At 37.3% G+C, this 27092-nt stretch overlaps 1 protein-coding gene across 1 annotated transcript in view; it reads right to left on the bottom strand.

The window, feature by feature from the left end:
* Positions 1-27092, bottom strand: part of CR1 (complement component 3b/4b receptor 1) — a 124015-nt gene that overhangs the window by 16609 nt on the left and 80314 nt on the right. The window contains exons 28-36 of the mRNA NM_001193675.1: positions 15008-15093; positions 12661-13059; positions 10508-10684; positions 10320-10422; positions 7871-7956; positions 5559-5786; positions 4188-4364; positions 2695-2880; positions 764-787 (exon numbers count right to left, since the gene is read on the bottom strand). Of these exons, the coding sequence (NP_001180604.1) occupies positions 764-787; positions 2695-2880; positions 4188-4364; positions 5559-5786; positions 7871-7956; positions 10320-10422; positions 10508-10684; positions 12661-13059; positions 15008-15093 (1466 nt within the window). The remainder of the gene's footprint in view (positions 1-763; positions 788-2694; positions 2881-4187; positions 4365-5558; positions 5787-7870; positions 7957-10319; positions 10423-10507; positions 10685-12660; positions 13060-15007; positions 15094-27092) is intronic.

Consider the following 27092-nt stretch of genomic DNA (forward strand, 5'->3'; position numbering starts at 1 on the left):
TAAGTGAGAACCGTGATGGGGCAGCTGGCCACCAGCTCTCCATGGCCCTGCCCATGTCTCTTGCCTAAGACTTAACACACAGGCATTTCATTGTGAAAATACTGGAATTCTCTCTCTTGTCGAATTACATATTTAGGTCATTTTGTCCATTTATTGATTGTTAAAGTGCACAGTCTCCACAGATAAGTAGACCCAGGCTACCCCATTCTGTGGTCTTGGGCAAGTTACGTTAACTCTCTGTGTCTCAGTGTCCAGATGCTTAAAAAGGGATGTAAGAGTAATATGCCACAGTATTCCCTTGGAAGCAAACTCTATTACAAAACTATTCTTATTTAGGCAAATCACAGATATGGGCTCAGAAGACTGGTCTTATGGCTTTCTATTTGTGCAAGTGAGCAGGATCACCATCTGGAAGCATACTCCAGGTTACAACTGAAAGAAGAAGTTACATTCTCCCACCACATTCAAATAAAGAATTTTTGACACTGATGAATGATTATTCATTTGTAATGGTTCAAAGATAGTAAAGAACCTTTGATGAAGGTTATTTAGTATGCATATGACGATGCCAGTTTCACCATATTGTGGCCTAACTTATCATTATTTTCTTTCTAGTTGAACTTACAACTGAAGATATTTTGATATTTTGATCTCTTTACAACTCAAGACATTTTGATCTCTCTTTTTACATTTCATTCATTATAGGTAGGTACTTACTGCTATAGATGCCAGAATTCCTCAGCAAAACTTTCATAAAACTTACCAACTATGAGAGCATCATGTGCACCTAAAAGGAAGACAAAAGTCACAAAACATCACTCTGGCATGCAACATGATTGAACAGGACCTCTCAGCCAGTGACAAGTCATCCTGATTTTTCTTCAGGACTCAGTCTAATATTTTTTCTAATGCAAAAAGCCATTGGTTTCATTCACATACTTTCATTTTACCTTCTGCACTCAGAGAAGACTTTTAAAAATTATTATTAATACAATTACAGAAGAAAATTTATAATACAGAACTAAAGAAAAAAGTCACCCCAATCCTAGTACCCAAAAAATGTTTTGATACATTCTGTTCTGGTACATTTCCTTATATGTGTGTTTTCACATAATTATATACTAGAAATATAAGTTACAACAAAGGCAAACTAACATAATCTAGTAGATGCCTCATAGTGTATTCAATGACTTCTATTGTGCATTTAGCTTGTTTCTAGGTTTCTGTCTCATGAAACCCTTAATAAAATGCATAAAATATTTTAATATTTTACATTATTTCCTTAGATTAAATTTCTAGGAGGGCTAACTGGCAGGAATAGTTGTATTATTTTCCACATACATTGCATAATTGTTTTTCATAAGAGTTTTTGCAAATTTACAATAGTACCTTCAACACACAACAATATCAGTTTCATCACATCCTTGCTTTTTATTGGGTGTTCACCTAACAACCTTCTTATTGTTAATTTAATGGACAATTTTTAAAAAATGTTTTGCTCTTGTCACCGAGACCGGAGTGCAATGGAGCGATCTCGGCTCACTGTAACCTCCACCTCCCGTGTTCAAGCGACTCTCCTGCCTCAGCCTCCTGAGTAGCTGGGATTACAGGCATCTGCCACCACGACCAGCTAATTTTTTTACTTTTTAGTACAGATGGGGTTTCACCATGTTGGCCAGGCTGGTCTTAAACTCCTGACCTCAGGTGATCCATCCGCCTCGGCCTCCCAAAGTGCTGGGATTACAGGCATGAGCCACCATACCTGGCCCCTTTATTTTATTAATATCAATTTTGTTCCACTTATTTGTATGTCTCTTCTTATGCTGGTGCAAAGTGACTTTTGTATTATTGCTTTATATTTTGTTCTAATATTTGATACGGTTGGTTCTCCAATGACCTGAATTTTCTGTCAGTCCCAGCCAGATCTTCAGAATACTCTAAAAGCATTTAGTAAGTTATCCAGTGAGATTTTTGCCAAAAAAGCAAATATAATTTGATATTAAGGGAGTGTCAAGCTGATAATTTAGAAATATTATCTGTGAGCCATATTAGCATATTTACAGGATTAATTGTAAAACTGGATCTTGAACAATGTTGGTGTAGAACCATGTATTAGAAGAGTCATAAGAGATGGGGAGAAGGGAAAGTGTAGCACTAACTTGGATTAAGAAAGGCTGTTCATTATTAACTTTGCTCATCTGCTCCATGATGTGGGTAGTTTTCTATCTTACAGTACCTTCCAGTTGCCAGCAGAGGGCTACTCTTCTACAGAGCTCAATGATACGTAATTTCTAAATCTGCTCTATCCAGCTGTGCTAGCTTAAAATCCTGTCCCCTCCAGTGGTGAGGGAGACAGGCCGGCCGCTCTCTGCAGCTTGGAAGGTGCTCCCTAACTCATGCTGAAAACATTTCTTGTAAGGCTCATAGGCTGTAAATAAATCATTACTGTGTGGCTCATGCAACCACAAAGTGATATAGACAAAAAAGGTGCAGAGCTGCAGTGAGAAGTATGAGAAGAGGAAGTCTGGCCTTACTCTCACTATGGGAGTTTTGGAATAGGTGGATGCTCATATTGTACTCTATAGCTCATAGCATATGCCATAAACATCACACTACACTTGATGCCAATATGGATGAATGAATGAGCAATAACCATGACCGGGAAGGTCCCACATTCCTTGCACTTGCACTTACGAGAGGTACATTTGGCCAGAGGAGGGTCCCATCTGTCATCCGCCTGGCACTGGCTCCAGGGACTGCCTTCCAGAGTATACCCATCTTCACACTTCAAAGTCACATAATCTCCATAGTGATATACTTTTTTCATTTCTAACTCCTTCGAGATTCCATTCATAAACAGTGGGAAGCTACAATTTACTTCTGAAATTAGACAAATCAGAAAGAAATTGATATTTTATTGTTGATTGTCCGTTTTAACTGCGAGAATAGGAGAAAATAGCCAAAACCTATTTTGCCCTTGGCTAAGAGGAAGCATGTTTTTAAACATGTTACTAATCTTCCTCCTCCAAAAACCTTATGATTTAACATTTTCTGACTCCCATTTCTTAATGTAAAGTAATAGAATATGGAATGTACTGTGCATTCACTGTTGATTAACAGCTCTGCAACTGGAAAGCTGTGGAAAGATTAGGAATTAGGCTAACAGTGATCTAGCCCTGGAGCCACTGGGGTCACGCTGTAAGGAAACAGGAGTACCATGTTAATTCTGTCTGGCTTCACAACAAATACTGACACTCTGCTCTTTATTAAATGCATAATTCTGGCCAATTTCTGCACATAGAACAAAAAAGTTAGTAAATCATGATTGTGAATTTAAAATTTATCTTTCTTTCTTTTTCTTTTTCTTTTTTCTTTTTTTTTTTTTTTTTTTTTTGAGTCTCACTGTGTCACCCAGGCAGGAGTGCAGTGGCGCGATCTGGGCTCACAGCAACCTCTACCTCCTGGGTTCAAGCAATTCTCCTGCTTCAGCCTCCCGGGTAGGTGGGACGACAGGCATGTACCACCATGCCTGATTAATTTTTGTATTTTTGGTGGAGACGGGGTTTCACCATGTTGGCCAGGCTGGTCTCAAACTCCTGACCTGAGGTGATCTGCCCACCTTGGCGTCCCAAAGTGCTGGGATTACAGGTGTGAACCACCACACCCAGACTACTTTAATTTGTTTAACTTATCCTTTGTTTTACTTTCTTTTTCTGCCCAGCCATCAGTACATCCTTCATCTTCAAGCACAGACTTCTTTTCAGTTGTAATAGTCTCAAAATTAAGCCTACAATATTTTTTTCCTAGATACAAACCAAGAAGGCAAAGTGGTATTTCTTGAAGTGTGGTCTGTGGTCTTCCTGCATCAGAGCATTCTGATGAGTTTGTTAAAAATAGACTTTTGACCCCACTTTAAAACAGAATCAGAGGTCATGGAATGGATTTTGAGAATCTTTTTAACAAGGTGATTTTGTTAATGCTCTGGATGGAGAAGCATTGCTGTCGACCATGCAAAGAGGACAGTTAATAAGATGAAATAAATTTTATGTAAATGAAAAGAAAGCAGTTGCCGAGAAGAAAAAAATATTATCCCTTTCATTAAGCTCATTTCAATGTCTCTCAGCCTTACAAGCCTCATGCATTCCATACAACCCAGCAAGAATAAGGAATACCAAGAAATAAGTCACCTTTGCAATAATGATCCAATTGGCTCCAGATTCCCTGGTCTGTACAGAAAATGAAGCCCTTTCCCACTAACAGGTAGCCGGGGTCACAAATGTAGCTGATTGTCATCCCAGGAAGATATAGAGATACATGTCCTCCAATGTCATGCCCGTTTTGGATCTTGGGTGGATGTGGGCAGGCTAAGAACAAGTTCCCACACAAACACAAGAAAAGACACTCAGTTAAACATAGACATATGAATACATGAACACATCCAATATCTCTGGCTATTAGAGGTACATGAAGACCTCAACCAGCCAGGTCATAAGCCACTCCCTCCTATTCGATCAGTGAAAGACGGGTTCTCTAAACCTAGACCTCTTGACATTTAAACACTATCCTCTACAGTCTCTAACTTCAAACTAGATCAGATGGGGGAGTACCACAGGGATCGACAAGCTACCGATTCAGTGCTGTTCTGTCCTTACTGGAAGATGGAGCTGGTGTGGGCAGTCACAGCCACACATGTGCCTACAGTTGTCAGGTACTGTCGTTTAAAGCCAGACTAATATATCAAAGGAATGAGCTATGGAGGCTAAGAGTACAATCTCTCTCTCTCTCTATATATATATATATATATACACACACACACACATATATATACACATATATATATACATATATACACACATACACACACACATATATATATACTTTAAGTTCTAGGGTACATATGCACAATGTGCAGGTTTGATACATAGGTATACATGTGCCATATTGGTTTGCTGCACCCATTAGGCTAAGAGTACAATTTGAAACTCTGCTTCTCCAGGGCCTCCTGAGTTCCCTCTGTTAATGTTGAGGTGAAGGACCAAACAAACATAGTCAGTGGCTTGAACAAACCCTTGGAAACAACATAAAAAGTATAAATCCCTACATCTGAGTTTCTCAAATTACTTTTATAGCGTTATCAGTTCTGAAGTAAATTACATCATCAATGTGTACTTTTTGCACAGCACATCCATCTCTCCAGGATAAAGATAACTCGTAGTAGTAGAGGTGGAATAAAAGAGTATTTTCTTTAGCATTTGTTTTCAGTACTTTGAAAACATTCTCTACTAAATCTGGACCTCATCAATTCTCTTCACTGTCCACCCCCTTCTCTCCTTACCATCCCACACTCTTCACCCCATAGGAAGGACCATCAGAATACCAACAATTGAGACAGCGTGCCTATCTAGAACCCATTTGTCATTCACTTGGGAGGGAGTTCTGTCTCTGACAGTTACAGCAAAGCCATTTTCACAAGCAAAAATGACTGTCACTATAGAAATATGGAGGTTCTTACCTAGATATTCTGAACCCATTTAGGATATGTGGAAGCAGGTACTAACCAGCAGGAACAGAAAGTTCACAGCGAGGGGCAGGGCTGCTCCAAACCCCATTCCCTTGAGGGTCACTTGTGCAGCGGATGGAGCTCTCCCCAATGAGGTTGAAGGTCATCCCTCTGTCTGGGTGGGTGTCGCATGCGTAAGATATTTCTTTTCCATAGGGAATATCTCCAAAGGGAGTTCCTGTGTGTCTCCCATTAAGGATAGCTGGAGGATTTGGACAAAAGATTTCTAGAAAGAAAACAAGAGCTTTAAGTTCTATTAGAATTTCACTTAAGATGACTGAAACAATAGTGACCTGTGACTGTGTGTTTAGAAAGAATATCACTTTTAGAAAGAATATAACTAAGGTAGACGGAATTTAAATCTGTAAGGCTTTTGTTGAGAGGCAACTAACTGAAGTGAGACCTAAATTACAGTTTATTGCAAAAGCCCAAAGACAGTGTTCCTGGACCACTCAGGTACCTATGTTCACAATGAATTTGGAAAGTAATTGTTTTTATTTTTTTTAAAAACACCCATTTTGTTGTCTACTTTAACTCAGGCATAGTAAGATTCTGAGTTGACAATGAGGTTCAAGACAGACAAAGTTTTGGTCATCAGAGACCATAAGTTTCAAGGAAATCTATGAACTTTAATAAACATGAACTATCATCTTTAGCAATGTAAATGTTTCTTGGTGATTCAAGACCATTACCATCAGGACCAATACCAAATTTCCAGTGGTGTCATCAGACACCAGTAAGGCTGTTTTTCCTCAGATTAAATGGTGCCAAAGAGCCTTTTTTGATTTCTTCCAATTATTAGCCACCATTTCTTCCTCCTTTTAGTCTGCTTAGAACAGTTCCTTCCCTAAAAGCAATTGATGCTTCTAGTTTGATATGAATTTAGGAAGAGATACCCAAATTTATCAGAATTATGTGTATATAAAAGACCTAGTACATCAAACAATGATTGACTTCTCATGCTTGAATTTTACCTGTTCGTGTTTTCCTAAGTTTATTTATATATTTATTTTCAGCTCTATGTGTCTCTGTAAGGTTGAGTTTGTTGAATACTTGAGTTTCCTCAGGTATTGAATGTTCTTCACCATAATACTCACCATAAGGTATCCAAATTGATTTCTATAAGTTATTTTAACACAATACAAATTAAAATAAACATTTTCTAATAATCAGGAAAACAAGGTTTAAAAAATTCTTGCCTTGCTGTAGTAGACAGAATAGAATCAATCAGTAATGTCTTGGTATGTCAAACATGTACTTTTATCTAAGAGTTTCTGAATTTTTTCTGAATTTTGGCATATTTTATTTAAGCAGATGGTTTGGAAACTTAGGACACCTCATCATTTCAGACACTGATTCATCATCCCAGCTCCTTCCACCGTACTAATTTATCATATAACTCTGTTTTATTTTCTCCATAACATCCCTATTTAACTACCATTTTATATATTATAACTTTTAGAATTTTGTTTACTTATTTATTTCCTTGTTCATAGTCTGCTTCCCAACAAGAAAATACATCCCAGGAAAGTAGGGAGGTGTCTTCACTATTCATTCACTATTCATTGCTTTTTCTACACATGGAAAGTCCTGGCACATGGGAAGCCCTATGTCATTAAATACTGCAGGCTAAAAAACAAGCTGACTAAATTGTTTATGATATGCGAGGGGATAAAAGAACATAAAAATTTGGCTGGGCATGGTGGCTCGCACTTGTAATCCTAACACTTTTGGAGGCCAAGGTGGGAGGATAGCTTGAGCCCAGGAGTTTGAGACCAACTGGGGCAATATGGCGAGATTCTATCGCTACAAAAAGTACAAAAATTAGCCAGGTGTGGTGGCATGCGCCTGTAGTCCCAACTACTGGGAGGCTGAGGTGCGAGGGTCATTTGAGCCCAGGAGGTTGAGGCTGCAGTGAGCTGTGATTGCACCACTCCACTCTGTCCTGGGTGACAGTGTCTCAAAAAATAAAAATAAAAACAAAAATTTAAGAAAGATTCCTCCTTGATAAGAAAACTAAAAATAAATGACTGACTAAAACGTGCTGCACCTTTATGTCATCTAGTTTCTTGCCACACATTCCCCACAAAATTAAACAGTCATTAAACTAAGTGATTTGCAGATTAGTAACAAAAACACATGTCAGAGAAGACCTACAAGACCCTTCTTGAAATTCTTGCAACAAAGAAGTATTTTTATCCATAATTCAGTTAAGTAAAGATCTAGACAACAGGTGATGCCATGCGGAAAAACACGCTGGAAAACGAAAATAAGGAGAGCTATCCAAACTACATAGTTCTTTCTACTCACGTTCACACACTGGAACACTGCTATTCCAAAGGGCTTTCATTCCAGCCAAGACACAATGACTAGCAGACCTGCCTTTTAATCGGAACCTAAAGAAAAAAAAAAGCGGTAGCAAATGTGTGAGCAATTCCCATCTCTCCCTTGATTTCTTCACTAATAGATGCTCAGCTTCCTCACTACCATTTCCTCCTTGACTATCATTTAGGTCTTAGGTTCAGGCCCAGCTAAAAGTCTTAGTTCATTAGGGATCTGAATTCTTCAGTAGCTGACAGAAACTCAAAGGCCAATTTATTCTAAAGAACCATGGTACCCTGTGACTGGCAAAGCAATTAGAGCTGATGTGCATAATTGCCATATAAACTTCATAGCCCAGCATCACCTACAGAAGGCATGAACACAGAACCATACTTCTCCATGGGCACAAGAGCCATAACCTTCAGGTGTCATCTTTCACTGATGGCGCTCTGACATCCCACTTATTCTCATTAGTGGATCATGAGGCAGAACAGCTCTCGATTTGGTAAGCAAAGCCAGGAACATCTAGAAAGAGAACGGGCACTGTTCTTCTTGCCACTACAACTGTAACAGGCCAGAGGAGGCTCACAGAAGCATGCTGAACCACATGCTCTAAGAAAAAAAGAAGGGAGGGGGGAAGAGTCTTTGCACCCCAAAATGCCCAACTTATTGAATCCTGCTTGCCTTCTGAAATCTGAAATCATTCTGAAATTGGAAATCATTATTAGGTGGTGGACTTTGTAAATGCCGAAGATTCCTTGGAAATCATTAAAAATAACTGCTTAATTGCCCAATCTAGTTATCCCTCCAGACTCATAGTGCACACCACCAAGAGTAATGGATACACATAAACAACTAGTAATACCACTTGAAACTGATAGAAGCAGGAGGCAGACAAATCCTAGGCAGATGGGGCAGATCCCGGTGAAACCCGACCTTCAAGCTGAAGACAGTTTAAAGCCTAGCTACAAGTTCCAGGTAAATCCATGGACTGGCTTGAGAACCTCTCTTCCCATTTGGTGTGCTTTCCTCTGATTGATCCTTACTGTTCATTTAGTTTACATATACCTGAGCTTCCCTAATTGGTTTTTTACACTGTTGTGCCCACCTTTGAGTGGTGTCTTTGTTTTAGTCTTTTTTGCATAGTCACAAACCAATCAGCACAGGCTCCCCATTCTGTGTCCATAAAAGCCCCAGAACCAGCCACGCTGAGAGAGAGAATGACCCCCTGACTTCATCTGGGGTCCACCCTCGTGTCTCGTGTCTGCTGAGAAGCTGTTTCGCCACTCAATAAAACTCTTCTCCACCCTCCTCACCCTTCTACTGTCAGCATAACCTTGTTCTTCTTGGATGCGGGACAACAACTCAGGACCCACCGAACGCAGGTACAAAGAAGCCTGTAGCACTGTGGCCCTCCGCCCTCTGCTGTGGGAGGGCAGCTGTACCACGCGAAAGGAAGCAGCAGCGGATCAAGCCAGAGCTGGGCGACAGGAGATGCGGGGCGACAGGATTGACAGAGCTGTTAAGCACACTGCCATCTGTTGGGCTGCAGGCATTATCAAATGCTAAGAGCCATTAGTGTGCTGTAACACCTCCTCTGGGCTTTGGGGTCATGGGCACCCCTGTTTGGGCACCACCACGTTCCCTTCAGTGTGACATGCCTGGTCCAGCCGCCAGCACTGCTCAGAGCCCATTCCTGTGCAGGTGCTTGGAGTGGCCAGCTGGACCCCACACTCACTCACTCACACATCCCCTCCCACCAGGGGCTGAGTGTGCAGTCACGGTGGCCCCAGGGTCCCAGTCAGAGCACCAGCCAGATGCCGCCCAGTGGGCCAAGTATCTGGGGTGTTTCCTGTGGTGAGCCTGGGCCCAAGCAAGGCCTGGGCAGGGGCATTGCTGGCCAGAAGTCACTGGCTGGCAAAGTGGCTGAGAAAAATCCTGCATTAAAAGAATTACACTGGCCATTCCTGACCTGAAGATATATTATTGGGTTAAAACACACTTATCCATGCACTATTACAGATTCCACTATTGATTGGTTTTAAGTTTCTTAAGACAACCTCTACCTTACTTCTTATGGGGCAAACAATTTTTGTCTTATTCATCATTTATTTTCTAGCAGACCTCTTATAAAATTATGTTCTTTTGCCTCCAAATAAATACGTACCCATTCATTTCAAGTTCCAACTGTGTACTCAAGATCAGTGACTGTATTTAGGTTTGTACCTGACATTGAGCTGTATGTGCCATTTTCTCATTGCCTTCTGAAAGTGGTGCCACTTAGTCCCTACCCTTATTTCAAAACTACCCTTCCATAAATTAATCTCTCTGGGTACTTCTTATCTACTAGGTCAGTTCCTTAATTGGATTAACCCCTGATCTCAAGAGAGTGATTCTCCACACTGAGTCCTTGTTCTCAACGCTGGGTCACACTCACCCTTCATCACAAACAAAGGACACCTTTGCCCCAAGCTGGAGATTAAGTGGAAACAGCACACGGCCATGAGGGAGTTGGCCCAGGAAGTCATCACAGGATTTCACTAGAAGAAAAAATAAAACAACAGGAGTAAGACTTCCATGTGAGGGGGAAAACAGAGCAATCTGGAAGCCAGAGAGTCGAGGCACCTGTGCATCTAGGGGCTTCAGGGCTCCAGTCTCCCTGGGGCGTGCAGTGCAGAGACGCAGCCCCTCTGAGGTCATAGCCGGGCTCACAGCTGTAGAACACTTCCTGCCCAGGTGAAAAGTTGTCCTGATGGCTTGGGGTATGCTCACCATGCAGGATTTCTGGAGGCGGCTGACACACTGTGGAAAGGACAGTTCCAGAGCACTTGTTAGATATGGGGCAATTTCCTTTGCTATATCTTATGCTTGCCAGAGGGCTTAAAAATCGTCATTGCAGAGTGCAGCTATTAAAAGAGAAGATTGGTAGTTCAGTAGCCACATCTCACTAACAAGGAAACTAAGGAAACCAAGCAGAACTGTGACTAGAATCAAAGTCTCTCCAACACCTTGTCTGTGTTTTTTCTACTGAAACATGTTCCGAAGACTATAAGGCAGCATATTCCTCTTGCTTTCAACTACTGGTTATGGAGCACAGAGTCGTGAGTGCGGGTGGTTTGGCCACTCTTCCACTTCCTACAGAGGCAGTCCCTCAAGCTCATGCGTAAGGCAACAGCAAGGAGTACTGTTGCCAAGGTCTCATCTAACAGACACCTTCACCTATTCTTCATTTTCCACACTCCCTGTCCCTCTTTCAGTCCGCACAGGGCTGAACTGTTAGCTTCCTTTCTGTCCCTGTGACCAGTCCTAATTCTTCCCACTCCATATTTTAAGCCAGTCATTTCAGCTAAGAAAAGAGGAGGCATCAAGAACAAAATCGTGGGGATAGGGGGTGAGGGTAGGGAGGGGAGGTGGGGACAGTTAATGGGTACAAAAAAAAAGAATGAATAAGATGTAGTATTTGATAGCATGACAGGGTGACTATAGTTAGTAATAACTTAATTGTACATTTAAAAATGAAAGAGTGTAATTGGATTATTTGTAACACAAAGGATAAATGCTTAAGGGCATGGATACCTCATTCTCCATGATTATTTTACATTGCATGCCTGTATCAAAACATTTCATATACCCCATAAATATATACACCTACTATGTACCCACAAAAATTAAAGATTAATAAATTAAAAATAAACAAAAAGAACAATCCCCCCTCAAAGAAAAAAAAAGCTACAGACTTTTTAGTGATAGAACATATTGCTTAGACCGTATTTTAACCGAAATGTTGGCTGCCTCCATCCACAGGACAATTGGTGTGTTCTCAGGGCATCAGAATGCATTTGAAACTAGGCATGGTGGCTCAGGCCTGAAATCCCAGTACTTTGGGAGGCTGAGGCAGGAGGATTGCTTGAGGACGGGAGCTCAAGATCAGCCTGGGCAACATAGCAAGACTCTGTCTCTAAAAATAAATAAAAATTAGCCAGGTGTGGTAGTGAGCACCTTGAGTTCCAGCTACCTGTGAGACTGAGGCAGAGGTCTTACTTGAGCCCAGGAGTTAGAGGCTTCAGTGAACTATGATTGTACAACTCTACTCCAGCCTGGGCAACAGAGTGAGACCCTCTCTCAAACAAACATACAAACAAACAAACAATCAAAAAACCTCAAAGAATGAATTTGAGCCTCAATCTGAACAATATATAATTATGTATCAAGTATATGTGTGTGTGTGTGTGTATATATACATATATATATTTGTTTGGATTTGAGCAAAACACTTTTTCTGAGCTTCAGTCTTTTCAATTATAATGAGAAAAAGTTGAAGTCCAAGGCCTTTTTGATTTGATGCTCTCATTTTGGTCCTCATGGCTCACTTGCCTACTGCCCCACTCCAGGGATAGAGATATGATCATCACTGTTACACATTATTGTTCATGATACATTCCACTGTACATTATGATTAGGCTCTGGAGTCAGAGCCTTGGAAAAGTTCTTTAATATCACTAAGACTCAGTTCTCTCAAAGTAAAATGGGGATACCAATAGTAGCTACTTCATATATTTGCTGTAAATGTTAAATTTAAAAATGCATCTAAAATATGTCTACTATAGATGAGAGAATAAGCCATTTGAGACAATTATTAACAGAGATAACAGACAGTGAAGCTACTATTATGTTTATGCCAATTTCATAGTCCTTACACACTTCTTCCTTAATTTCAACAACTCCTATCATCTATACGTACCCTCACACCCAGCAAAGTCTTGATGGGTCACACTCACCCCTGGAGCAGTGTGGCAGCTTGGGCCCCCATCTGCCGTTGGTCTGGCACTGCACAGTGTGGGACCCTACCATGACAAACCCGGGCTGACATCTAAATCTGACGATCTCAGTGAGGGAAAAGAAACTCCTATTTCCTGGTACTCGAATTGCATTTTCAACTTCTGGAGCTGTGCATTTATTAGTAGAAATACACCGAGGGGGAGGGCTGCTCCAAACACCAACTTGATCATCTTTGCTGGTGCAATATATTGACCGTTCTCCCACGAGCTCAAACAGCTGTTCTCCATCTGGTCCAGTGTGGCACTGGTAAGTTACCACTGTTCCATTGTGAAAAGATGCTCTATTGTTGCTGTAGAAGTCTCCATTGGATATGGTTGGAGGTGGCTCACAAGATATGACTGAGAGAAGGAAGAGTATGGTAAAACAGCTTATTTTTTAATAATGAATTATTTTACTATGAATTTAAATACCAAATGCAAATAATCCAATGATTTTCTAAATGGAATTACAATACTTTTATTTTCTTAAAATATTTGCTAATAATCAGACATTTTTACCTAGTTGAAATTTAGGTGTGTATGATATGGGTTCTGCTCATAATAAGTATTTCACAAAAAAATCCATGTTTTTTTGGGTTTATATATTTATAATTTTAAGTGGATAATACATGCGATTTTATCACAGATTGTTAAGGTACTTATCTACTGCTGGACTATTTTTTCCTATAGGTTATTAAAATAACCTCTTTGCAGTTTATACCACTTCTGGCATTATTTATGAAGAAAAAGAGAGAAAAGGAAATACAAAAGATAAGGCATGAAAAATGAAATAATGGGAGATTTAAGGGCAATAAAATGATAAATGAATACTGTGTTCTATCATAAGATAATAATATTCACATATTGGCTAAGTGACTACACACATATACACACATAACCAGTATTGACTCAATTAAATGATCACTGACCTATAAATGTAGAAGTGGAAATTTTTTTATAAAAGATAACCCCCTACAAAAGGTGCCATGCCTTGAAAACTTCGTATAGTAAACTGATAATTCTTTGATAATTTGAATTATTTCATAGAATTTCAAGTTCTTGGCAGATATGGGAGGCACCTTGTATACATTCTCATTCATTTAATGTTTAAAAGTCAATGTTAATTTGGGGGGGAGGAATATTAGTGAATACAATGAACACATTCATTGTAGGAAATTTATAAAATATGGACAAAGAGAAAGAAAGTGAAAATGGTTCAAAGATAACTATTTGTAACAATTTAATTATATCCTCTTAGATACATATGTGGATACATGCATATGTATGGATGGATATATTTTCTATACTACCATATTTGGTGGCTGAATAATAATCAGTCATGTAGCTACATAGATGTACTCTTTCCACTTGGATGAGGCATCTCAATCTTTAATTCCTCCTGGTGCACTTTTTTACCTTTCTTAAAAACTGATAGCCATTAAAATACGCCTTATTTCTTCTACTAGCTATTTTCAAACCATGCTGAACATTTAGGTTGTTTAACATTTTCCGCTATCACAAATATTATTGCATTGAGTATCTCTGGACCAAAATCATGGGACTATTTCATGATTATTTTCTTGGGCTAAATTCTGGGAAATGGAATTGTCAGTCAGAGGGTATTTACTTTACTTTTGTTTATATTGGTCATTAGCTTTCTGGAAGTCTGTGCCTACTTTTGCTGCCATCAACTCTGTGTGCGATGACGATTTCTTCACAGCTATAACACTTTGCCAATTTGCAATCATTCTTCCATGGTTTTAAAGTTTTGGAGATTCATTGAAAAATATCTTATGGGAAAAATGGAGGGTCAGCTAATCGAGAACAAATACAACTGAAGACATGGGCCTAAAAGAATTGAAGGAGGATTAGAACTCAAAACGATCAGAGGCTTAGGAAAATTGCTAAGAACTGGAAGAAGAGTTCTTTTTATTATTTGGGTTAGAATAACAAGAAAGTGAGTAGCCTACTTTGTGGAATTGTAAGCTGATAGATAGTAAGAGTTGGCAAAGACCTAATTTTGTCTAACGCCTTTAAAATGTACTCATTAAGGACAACACTCTCTATACTGGAAATATTTACTATTATAATGGGAAAGTAGGGTATTTTGCCTAGGTTCAAGCCCACAGTTTCAGATAAATCACCTTTTAAGATAAAGAAAAGCCAGGAAGACCATGAAGCATCTGACTCCTATTTTCAAATATCTGAGAGACTACTTTGTGCAAGAAGGATTCAATTTATTCTTTGTACTCCAGGGGCAAGTCAGGATCACACAGAGGAATTTGTGGAGAAAAGTATTTCAACTTACTCTCACAAATAGGTGCCTTCTTATCCCATGTGACATTGTTGCCTGAGACGAGACAAGTAGTAGATGGGGAACCAATGAGTCGAAACCTAAAGCAAAGGATAGAAAATGGTTATACGCTACACATATTTCCCATTTAACTCACCATTTAGAAAATAATAGCAGGTAGACATTAGACATTACAGGACAGATTACACCATGGCAGACCTCGGAAGGAAGAAACCCCATCTCCATCTGCAAATTAGTCCTTTCTTTTTGAGGACAAGCTTACATTTTGACCTCTCCAATTCATTATTATTCCTAATCCCTCACAACTGAATGAGATATTTCCCTTTTTCTTTGCAGGACATTTTTGTACTTAAGTCTTTCAGAAACCTTGCAGTTATTTTATCCATGTGTACTTCCAGCAAGGAAATGACAAGCTCCTGGATTAAGCAGGAAAAATATCTTACTGAAATATTTAACACTATAGCACCTAGCTTAGAGACTTTCAAGTTTTGGGTGCTCAGATAGTCTCTTGTATAAAAGAAAGAACAATGGATTTACCCAGAAGAGTCAGTAAATGAGAGCCAGAAGAGACAGCTAAACACCCCTACACTTGAAATGTAAAGGGCAGGGATACTCACCCACTTTACCATAAAGCCATCCAGAGTATGCCACAAAACGTAGAACATTTTGTCTTTTAAAAAATTTATTAGGTATCCATAATGTTACTGTGAGCAACGTCACAAAGAATGCTGAGCAAAGCTATTCATGTGTTCTGGTGTACAGCAGGCCTAAACTTGACCAAGTAAAAATTAAAGGGTAAAATGGAATGCCATATAATGATGAGGCAGTAACTGCAACAGTTAAGAACTTTTCCTCTTGATTATGTAAGAAATGCGATCAGGGCAGTAACCATTTGTAGCAAAGACTACTGGTGCCATCCCTAGTATCCACTTTCCTCTCCTTCATTAGTAATGGAACCCTCTATTTTTAACTGGGCCATTGGCCACCTGCAATAAAGGTTTCACTTCTCACCTTTCCTTACAGCCGGGCATAGCCATGTTACTAACTTCTGGCCAGAGGATGTAAGTGGAGTGTCTTGTGCAACTTCTGGAAAGTGTCTTTAAAGGAATTGGCCTTCCCTTCTTCCCTGTGTCCTCTATACTGGCTGGAGTTTAGACCATGAGATAAGATGGGCTCTCATTTTGAAGAGGTCAGAGTAGCAAAGTGGAAGGAACCCAGGTTTCTGTGGATTATGGAGTCATCGTATAAACCCTGGACTGCCTACTTTCGTGATTTTTAACCTGAGACAGAAGTAAACTACTATCTATGTTTGAGATCCTGTTATTTTATTTCTTCTGTCTTTTACAGCTGGAAATCCTAACTGATATACCAGCTCTTCCCGAAACAGTGACAGAAAGCTAAAGGGAACTGTGTGACTATGGCAATGACCATCAATGTTTTTGTAGACACAGTGAGTCTCTTTTACGTTTTAGATACTGATTGAATTTTACTTATTGCTAGCCTGTTTAGGCTATGGTATACAATCTTTTCAAGTGTGCCAAGAAAAAAAATCTTAAAAATTGCTGCAATTAAACAAGTTGAGAACCACTGGAGAAAGGAAAGAAAAGGATAATCCCATTATTACCTGTGTTTTCCTCTGCCTGTCTCCTATCATACATTTAAAAGTTGTCTAAGAGCACAGGATCATGGGGGTCCTCTGACTTTTGGCCTCCTAGAGGTTGTTTTAGATGTGCTCGCTGTGACTAAGCTAGATTGTTGGAGCCAAAATGTGAAGAAGGTTCCAGCCTATGTATGGCTGAAAAAACACAGTGAATATTTTTTAAAATCTGATTTTATTTTTATGAACAAACAATAATTGTATTTATTTATAGGGTAAAATGTGGTGTTTTGATATATGTTTCTGTTGCAAATGATTAAATTAAGCTAATTAACATGTCCGTCACCTCTCATATTTGTTTTGTGTGTGTGTGTGTGTGTGTGTGGTGAGAATATTTAAAATCTACTCTTCTAGCAATTTTTTTTCCTTTTCTTTTTCTTTTCTTTCTTTCTTTTTTTTTTTTTGACAGGGTCTCTGGATCTATCACCCAGGCTGGAGTGCAGTGATGTGATCTTGGCTTACTGCAACCTCTGCCTCCCAGGTTCAAACCATTCTCCCACCTTAGCCTTCCGAGTAGCTGGGACTACAGGTATGCGCTGCCATGCCTGGCTAATTTTTGTATTTATTGGTAGAGACAGGGTTTTGCCATTTTGCCCAGCCTAGTTTCTAACTTCTAGGCTTAAGCAATTCGTATGCCTCAGCCTCCCAAAGAGCTATAGGCATGAGACACTGTGCCCGGCCAGCAATTTTGAAATACACATTATTATTAACTATAGTCACCATGCTGTGGAATAGATCTCTGAAACTTACTCCTCCTGTCTAACTGAAACTCTGTGCCCTTTGACCAAATCTCAGCTCCCCACCTCTCAGCGCCTGGTAACCACCTTTCTACTCTCTATTTCTATGAGTTCAACTGTTTTAGATTTCACATGGAAGTAAGATCATGTGGCATTAGTTTTTCTGTGCCTAGCTTATTTTGGAAGGTATTTTAAGGCACAAAAACAGAAGGGATGTTAAAATGCATTTAAAATGTAAAATAATTGAAATGATGCAGGAATAGAGACACAGATCCCTAGAGCAAAATGGGGGAAAGCCCAAGAAATAGATACAAGTTTTTGTAAGAAATTGGCAGTGATAAAGATGGCATTTCAAGACACGGAAAACTGAATTATTCATTGATAGGACAAATATCTGAAAAGCTAAGCTAGATCTCTGCTTCATGACATTCATCAAAGCAAAATCCATGTGTATCAAAGATTAAATGTCAAAAATAAAACCATAAAAGAACTAGGTGATTTAGGCAAACATGTTTCTGATTTGAGGCTTCTATAGACATACATTGAGGAAAAATTCTACTATGAACAAAACTGATAAAACTGAATAATTACAAATAAACCTTTCTACATACAAATTTGAAGACAAACCACAGAGGAAAAATAATAAAAACAACTCTTATACATCAACTATAAAAAGGCAAACACCCAAGTAGAAAAATGGTAAAGAATTATGAACAAATAATTTACCAAGGAAAAATGGAAATAGTCAAATGAACATATGAAAAGTTTAGCTTCCTTATAAACATGATAAATACACTTTAAAATGCAAATAAAATGCCGTTTTTGCCCATTCGATTGGCAAATTGACAAAACCTAGCAGTAATATAAACTCAAAGAAAGAGTCACTGTTGTGACTCACTCCGTAGGTCATGGTCAAAGTTTAGTGGAGGGCACTTTGGCAATATGTACTGAAAGGCTTAAAATCGTGCATAGCCTTTCACTCAAATCTGCAAATCTTGTCTCTTGTGTAGATGTGAAGATCTGAATCCTTAAGCTGTCTTTGAAGTTAGTGAAGTCCTCATCTCATTTCTTTTCATGTGTGCAGGATCGTGCATTGTAGTGTTTTTGCTAACAGTTGAAATGCGAAACCACTTCAATTCCAGACATTAAGGACTTTGTTAGGTAGGTTATGGACTATCCAAGTAATAACCAAAATGCAACCACTAAAAATGGTGTTGTAGAGTAATATATAATAATTAGAATAATTATACGATATAGTTCGTAAGTATTAAAGAGGGCTATAAAACCATGTACAGTGTAGTCGTTTGGTTTAAAATATATCTATATATAAAGATTTAAAGCTGTTAAAATTTTACTCATCCTTTCAGGAAAGGAAGTGCATTTGTTTGAGAAACTACTTGGAGAAAAACTGGGGACTATATGCAGACAGAACAATTCTGTTAAGTACAGAAGTAAGATATTTATTATTCCAGACAGCGAGTCCTAGGGAAAGAGCCTAGGCTTCAGTAAAAGAATTTTACAGATGTGGGACATCAGGTCAGGAAAAATTACAACATAATTACACTACAACATATTTGTGCCTTAAAATACCTTCCAAAATAAGCTAGGCACAGAATAGCTAATACCGCATGATCTTTCTTACATGTGAAATCTAAAATAGTTGAACTCGTAGAAGTAGAGAGTAGAAAGGTGGTTACCAGACACTGAGAGGTGGGTATCAAACCCACCTCTGATCTGGTATCAAACACCCTTCTTGTTATTATCTCAGAATATTCTGTTGGTGGGTCTCATGACATTTACAGACATCTTGTCAAATTAAAAAAAAGAATGTCATTGAAACTGATAGGAATTACATTAAATTTGCATACTAATTCAGGGATAATTAACATCACCACAACATTAAATCTTTTAAATAAAATATTATATCTTCCATTTCTTCAAGTATTTTTCTATGTCCCCCTCTTTTAAATCTTCTGCTTATAAGTCCTATATATTTCTTGTTAAATTTCTTTCTAGATGATTTTGTTTCTGTTGTGAATGGTATTTTTCCTCTTTATATTCTATTTGGTTGTTACCTATATAAAGAAAGTAATTAATTTATAAGTATTTATTTTTTACTCGATATCTCACTACCATTTCCTATTCTAATAACCTTTCAAATAATTCCCTCCGGTTTTCAGGTAAACAACCATCAGTTAATAATAAATTTGCCTTCTCTCTCTCTCTAGCTATATCTGTATGTATATCTCTCTAAATACAGGGGGCTGTCATTTTACTGGTTTGAATTTCCACAACTACTTTGAATAATAGGAAGGATGCCGAGTGTTCTTTTCCTTTGAACTTTAATTATATTCAAGCATGCTTTTAGATTTTAACCATTCGTTGTGTTTTTTGGCATTAGAGAGTATATTTATATGACATTTAAGAAAAGTTGTACTCTTTAATATTGTAAGTTTGTGGGTTTCCTAATTTGGAACCATTTCTGGAATAACCTTACTTGTTCCCCTTGCATAATTCTTTTAATATTGGTTTTATTTAATAGTCAATTTAAGATTTTTAGTATTTATATTAGCAAATGAGCCAGAGATATATTTTATTTTATTTTCATTTGTAATCTTTGGCAAACTTTAATTATGGCTATAATTTTATTTCTATGTTCCATAACAGTTTAAATAATATTAATACTTGGATTATCTATTTCTTGAAGTTAAAAAAGAGTTACAAAACTGGGCCATTGTCTTTTTTTAAAGGTGCTTCTTTGTGGTGGTTTTAAATATGTCCACAAATTATTTTATACATGTCCCTTCAAGTGATGGAGCCCAATTCCTCTCTTTTTGAATGTGGGCTGTGCTTTGTGACTTGATTCTAATGATTAGAATAAAGTGGAAATGATATAGTGTGCAACTTCAGAGGCTAATCACAAAAAGCACTGCAATGTTTTCTTCTCTTTTTGAGATGCTCATTCTGGGAGAGGCCAGCTGTCCTTTGGAGAAGCCCATGTAGTGAGGAACTGAAGTGTCCTGCAGTCCAAGTCAAGAACAAAAGATACCACCAAGAGATTAAAAAGACAACCCACAGAATGATAGAAAATATGTGAAAACCCTATCTGATAAGGATTTAATACTTAGAACATATAAAGGACTCCTGTAACTCAATAACAATGAAACAAACAACCCAATTACGAAGTGGACAAAGGATGAGAATAGACATTTTTCCAAAAAAGACATACAAATGGCCAATAAACACAAGAAAAGATGCTCCACATCATTAGTCATTAGGAAAATGTAAATCAAACTGACTTCAGCCCCTTTTAGGGTGGTATAATAATGATTTTTTTTAAACCAGAAAAATGACAAGTGTTGGTGAGGATGTAGAGAAATTGGAACATTTGTGCATTGCTGATGGGGATGTAAAATGGTACAGCAGCTGTGGAAAATAGTCTGGCAATTCTTTGAAAAGTTAAACAGAATTACCATATCCCCCAGGAATTCCACTTCTGGGTGTATACCTAAAAGAATTGAAAATATGGACTCAAACAGATATGGGTTTATCAGCAATTCTGCCTATTTTAAACTACACCTGGTAAATTGTATTTTTCTTCTGACATGGAACATTTCATGGATAGTTTTAATTTTATTAGAATAGAGAAGATATAATATTTTTATCAAGTATTAAATCTCTTCAATATCAACAGGCTTATGTCTTCTTTCTCATTCTTGTATATTTATAGAATTGTTATTTTGTGAAATGACAATTGACCCAGTCTGTTTGTTTTATAATTGGTCACTTTAAAGAATCTGCTTTTAGATTTCTTTATAATTTCTATGATTTTTTCTTTGTTCATTACTTTATTAATTCCTTACTCCAGCAGCCTTTTATATATGTTTTTAATAATTTAAAAATTGTTAAGAAATGTTTTGTTCATTTATTTGAATTTTTTCCTGTCAAGTAACAAAAAGGATTGAAAAATTTCTCTGAGGACAGTTTTGGCATCAGCACCCCAGAAATTTTTATGAGTAATATATGTTTCAGCATTCCTAATTAAGAAGATAAATAATGTAAGGCTTACCATTACAGGTTGTTGAAGCTGACTGGCGATATTCTAATTCTAACCTCAACCTGTCACATGAATTTGGACAAATTAGTTAACCTGTCTGTCTCAGTTTTCTCTTCTATACAATGAGGGATATGCATGATATCCATTTCAAAGGGTCTTTCAAAGACTAAGTAAATCAATTCAAGTAAAGGACTTAGAAGAATGCTTGAGGCACATGCACTCGAGGATCATTAGCGATTGTTATTCTCCAGGTAATCTGCAATGGCTGTTTTTAAATTTCTCTTTGATCAAGATCTAAGGTACTCCGTTTTCTAAAACTTTGAATTTTTAATGTATCATTTGCTTATTAACTCCTAGTTTTTGGTGTATTGCGATGAGAAAATATACCCATTTTGATTTCTTCTATGTGCAAATTTATTGAGGTATACTCTGTGGAGTTATATCAACTTTTATAAATGGTTTTTATAACTGTGATAAAGGTTTCAAAGTTGAACACACAAGAATCAAAGCAGCCTTATTCCTCAACATGTGATTATTTGTTTACTTATTTGCCCAATCTGAAGTTTTCAACTATTATTATTTTGCCAATTTGTATTTTTATTTATTTTAGAAAATTCTCTGACTTTGCATAATGACAAGAATTGAAGAAAAATAATGCTCTCAATCCCTTCATCTAACCAGAGATTGTCACCCTATGGCTCACAGGCCAAATTTGTTCTATAGCACGTATTTGTAAATGAAGTTTTATCAAAATACAATCACACATTCATTTGTCTAGGGCTATTTTTCCACTGCAATGGCAGAACTGAGTAATTGCAATAGAGATTGCATGGTCTGCAAAATTCAAAATTTTGCTATCTGGCTCTTGACAAAAAATTTTGCCGTCTCTTGCTCAAAACAATCTATGTTTCATTTGTCCAGGTTAACATCTACTCCTTAGTTACATGCTTAAGTTGCACTTGTTTTCAGAAATTTAACAATGTAATTGTATAACCTACATATTCACTTAGTATACCATGTATATTTTGTCACTCCCACCTCCATCTCAGGTGGTCCTGATTTTTCCAAACCCAATCAAACACACATATGTGTATAGGATATCTCCTCCAAATTTGTCATTATTTTTCCAAATTGAGAACAAACTCTATATGCTTTTCTGCAAATTATTTTTTTCTGTTGACATCACAACATGGTCACCCATTCAAATCACTAAACAGAGATCTAATTAAGTCTTCTTGATTGCTGCAAAATAGTTCATAGTAGACGTCTTATGATTTATTCAACCTACTGCTAATAGAAGGATGTCAAGGTTGTTTGCTCTTTTTGCTTATATAAACAATACTGCAATAAAGAACCTATTGTAATTAATACTCCTTTTCCTAGGAGTGGGATTAGTAGCTAAGAAGATATCTATGCTTTCATTGTTTGTGGATAGTGTAAGTTTTTTTTTGAAAGCTGCAGCAATTCACATTCCAATGAACCACTATGAGAGGGCTCCTTTTCCTCAAATTCCTATTTACCTCTACTTCCCTCTTTTAAACTTTTATTAATGTGACTGTGAAAACATGACATATTGTTGCTTTAATTTGCATTTCCCCAAACCATAGTGAAGTTGAGCTTTTTTGCTTAAATATTTATTTTAGCAATTTTTAAGGCCATTTTTATGTTTGCTTTTGTGAATTGTCTGTGCATATTCTTTCCTCATTTTTATATCGGGTTGTCTATTGCTTATCTACTGTTGTATGCTCTTAACTTTCTCTCGGTTTTACCTAATACAAATTTCCCTGCAGTCTATTTTCTGTTAACATACGGCATATTTTTGCATACTAGAATTTTAATTCTCCCGTATGTCACTCTGTTGATACATAGATCTAATGGCCAATCTGGTTGGGATGGTGACAATCCTCTTTCTCCCTGAGCGCTCCTTTCCTGGCCAGCCAGATGATCCAAGTTAATGCTGGCCAACTCCACGATGCTGTGTATTTGGTCAGAGAAGACCTCCTTTCCAGTGGTGGGAGACAGTTCTTTAGGTAAGAGTACATGTGTTACAGAGCTCTGTCTTTGAAACAGCTGAATGAGCTCTTCTATATATCAGTATTTGTTTTATGTATTTCAATACGTTAGTTAGCACTCTCTTGTTCAAAAGTTCTTGTCTTCAGGCCAGGCACGGTGGCTCCCACCTGTAATCCCAGCACTTTGGGAGGCCGAGGCAGGCAGATCAAGAGGTCAAGAGATCAAGACCATCCTGGCCAACATGGTGAAACCCTGTCTCTACTATAAATACAGAAATGAGCTCAGCGTGGTGGCGCACGCCTGTAGTCCCAGCTACTCGGCAGGCTGAGGCAGGATAATGGCTTGAACCCTGGAGGCAGAGGTTGCAGTGAACCGAGATGGTGCCACTGCACTCCAGCCTGGTGACAGAGCGAGACTCCATCTCAAAAAAAAAAAAAAAAAAAAGTTCTTGTCTTTATTGTGCACTGGACCAAGTATCAATATCTTAAACAAAATTTTAAAATCTTATTTGATATGTTTTAAATTCTTATTTTTCTTATACTGTTATCTGTTTTTTTCTTTCCTAATATCACATGATATATTTAAAATTTTTTTCTTTCTTATTGTTTTAAAAGAGATACAACATAAAATTTGCCATTAAAACCATTTTAAGGGTATAATTCAGTGGCATCAATGACATTCACAACATTATACAACCATTATCACTGCTTAGTTCCAAAAATTTTCACCATCCCAATGAGAAACTGGATGTATTGAGTTGTAACTCCCTATTCTCCCCTTCCACTGGTTATCTCTAATCTATTTTTAGTCCAATAAATTTTCTTATTTTTGGCACCTCATAAAAGTGGAATACAGTATTTATCCTTTTGTGTCTGGCTCATTTCACTTAGCATAATGTTTTTAAAGTTTATGCATCTTGTAGCATGTATCAGAACTCTATTCCTTTGTATAGCTGAAGAATATTCCATGGAATGGATAAGCTCCATTTCATTTATCCATTCATCTGCTCGTAGATACTTGGGTTGTTTCTACCTTTTGGCTATTTTGAACAAAGCTGCTATGGACATTGGTATTTGAGCATCTGCTTCAGTCCTTGTTTTCAATTTCTTTAGGTATATGCCTAGGAGCAGAATTGCTGGTTATATGGTAATTCTATGTTTAACTTTTTCAGGAATCATCAAACTGTTTTCCACAGTGCTACACCATTTTACATTTCCACCAGCAATGTATAAGCGTTCTAATTTCTCCACATCCTCGCCAACACCTTTTATTTCCTATTTTTAAAAAATATTATAACCATCCTAATACAAAACATCCTAGTACAAAGTCAGGTTGACTTGCACTTCCCTAATGACTAACGATGTTGAACATCTTTTGATGTGTTTATTGGACATTTGTATATTTCCCTTGGAGACATGTCTATCACATCATTTGCTCATTTTCAGTTACTGAGTTTTCAGTGCACAGGTCTTGTGCCTCCTTGATTAAATTGATTCCTAAGTATTTTATTCTTTTTGATGCTACTGTAAATAGGATTCTGACCATATTTAGAAGCCTTTGTCTTTCAAAAGGGGGGACTGGAATCATTCATATTTACTATTATAACTGATGAGTTTGATCTTATAGTGTTCTTTCCTTTTTATTTATTTAACAATTCTATGGGTTGGAACTCAGCACTGTACAAAGCAAACTCCATTCTTGCTCTGCTAAATGGAGTTTGTTTTTTTTTTGTAATACATAGTAGTATATTTTGTAATATAAAATATGTTATATTTAAATATTGTATATCATGTAAATAAAATTTATATCAATATTTTTATTGATATAAAATAATAGATTTTATCACTACTAACTAGGAAGTTAGGAATGAAGTAAGAAAAACTATGATAAACTTATACTATGTAGGGGATACATATTCTTGATGTAAAAAATAAAGAGAAAATGGTACTTTACACCAGTATAAAATCAAAATATGTTAAAAATCAGATTTATAGAATATTTTATATCAAATTTATATCATATTTATTATTTTTATAATATATATGAATTTTATGTTATATTATATATATATAATATATATACTTATGAACCCTTCCCCCTGTGCTTTGTACCGTACTTGCAATAGCCTTTTCCTATCTTTGCTTGAACATCTTCAAGCCCTAGTTCTTAAATTTTTTTGGTCTCAAGAATTCTTTCCACTCTTAAACATTTTTGTTATTGTTATTGTTATTATTATTATTTTTTGAGACAGAGTTTCGCTCTTGTTGCCCAGGCTGTGGTGCAGTGGCACCATCTCGGCTCACCACAACCTCCGCCTCCCGGGTTCAAGTGATTCTCCTGCCTCAGCCTCCCGAGTAGCTGGGATTACAGGCATGTGCCACCACACCTGGCTAATTTTGTATTTTTTAGTAGAGACAGGGTTTCTCCATGTTGGCCAGGCTGGTCTTGAACTCCCGACCTCAGGTGTTCTGCCCGCCTCAGCCTCCCAAAGTGTGGGGATTACAGGCATGAGCCACAGCGCCCAGCCACTTTAAGAAGTATTAAGGACCTCAAAGTGATTTTACCAATGGAGCTTATATCTGTTAATATTTATTATATTAGAAAGAAAAACTGAGGCATTAAAACACATGTATTAATTCACTTTAACATAACAATGCTGGTTTCCCAAAAGAGAGACAGAAAGCTTGCTAGCTCTTGTTTCTCTCACCCCTCTTTTGTTTTATGGACCAAGTGGTTTTGCCCTTCTGATTATCTTTTAAAATTTGATTATATATATATATGTGTGTATATATATATATATATATATATACACACATATATATATAGATTTTATACTGGTGTGAAGTACCATTTTCTCCTTATTTTTTATGTCAAGAATATGTGTCCCCTACATATGATAAGTTTATGATGGTTTTTCTTACTTCATCTCTAACTTCCTAGCTGAAGTGATAAAATCTATTTTTTATATCAAGTTTCTTCTTCTTTTCATAGTACATGAATTAACTTTCAAGAATTAGTCCTGCTTTGATATTTTATTTCCATATTAAATAAAACAGTTTTAGTGACCCCATTTAACTAGTTTTGTGCCTCATTAATATTTCTTTGATACAACACCATTTGGAATTTTGATTTCTTCTTCAAAAAGAAAAACTCCCACAGCTTTGTGGGAGTTTTTCTTTTTGTAGGCAGTATATCTAACTGGTGTATGTTTGGGTTTCCTTCTTATTTAAGACGATGCATCTGTGCCTTGCAGATGAATGGCAGCTTGGCCGAGTACAGAAATTTTATTGTACAATATTTCCTCTCAAACACTAACTTCTACTACTTAGTGTTACAGAACGGAAGCTTGGTGCTAATATGAATTTCTTCTTTTTTGTTTATTTCTGGAGAGTGGCAGTATTTTTTTATATTTGGATGGCATAATTTTCTTCCATGTAGGGCCGGGGCCCATTGTTGTTAATCTTGATTTGTCTAGTAAGCCTTCAAGGATCAACTGAGTATTTTTCTTTATAGCCTGAGAAATTGTCTTCCATTATGTGCTAATTAATGCTTCTATTCATTCTGCTTTCTTTTATTTTTTCTGGAATTTCTATATTATATCCCTGTGTGTTTGTG

This window comes from Pan troglodytes, chromosome 1, assembly GCF_028858775.2.
Source record: "Pan troglodytes isolate AG18354 chromosome 1, NHGRI_mPanTro3-v2.0_pri, whole genome shotgun sequence".
NCBI classification, from domain to species: Eukaryota; Metazoa; Chordata; class Mammalia; order Primates; family Hominidae; genus Pan; species Pan troglodytes.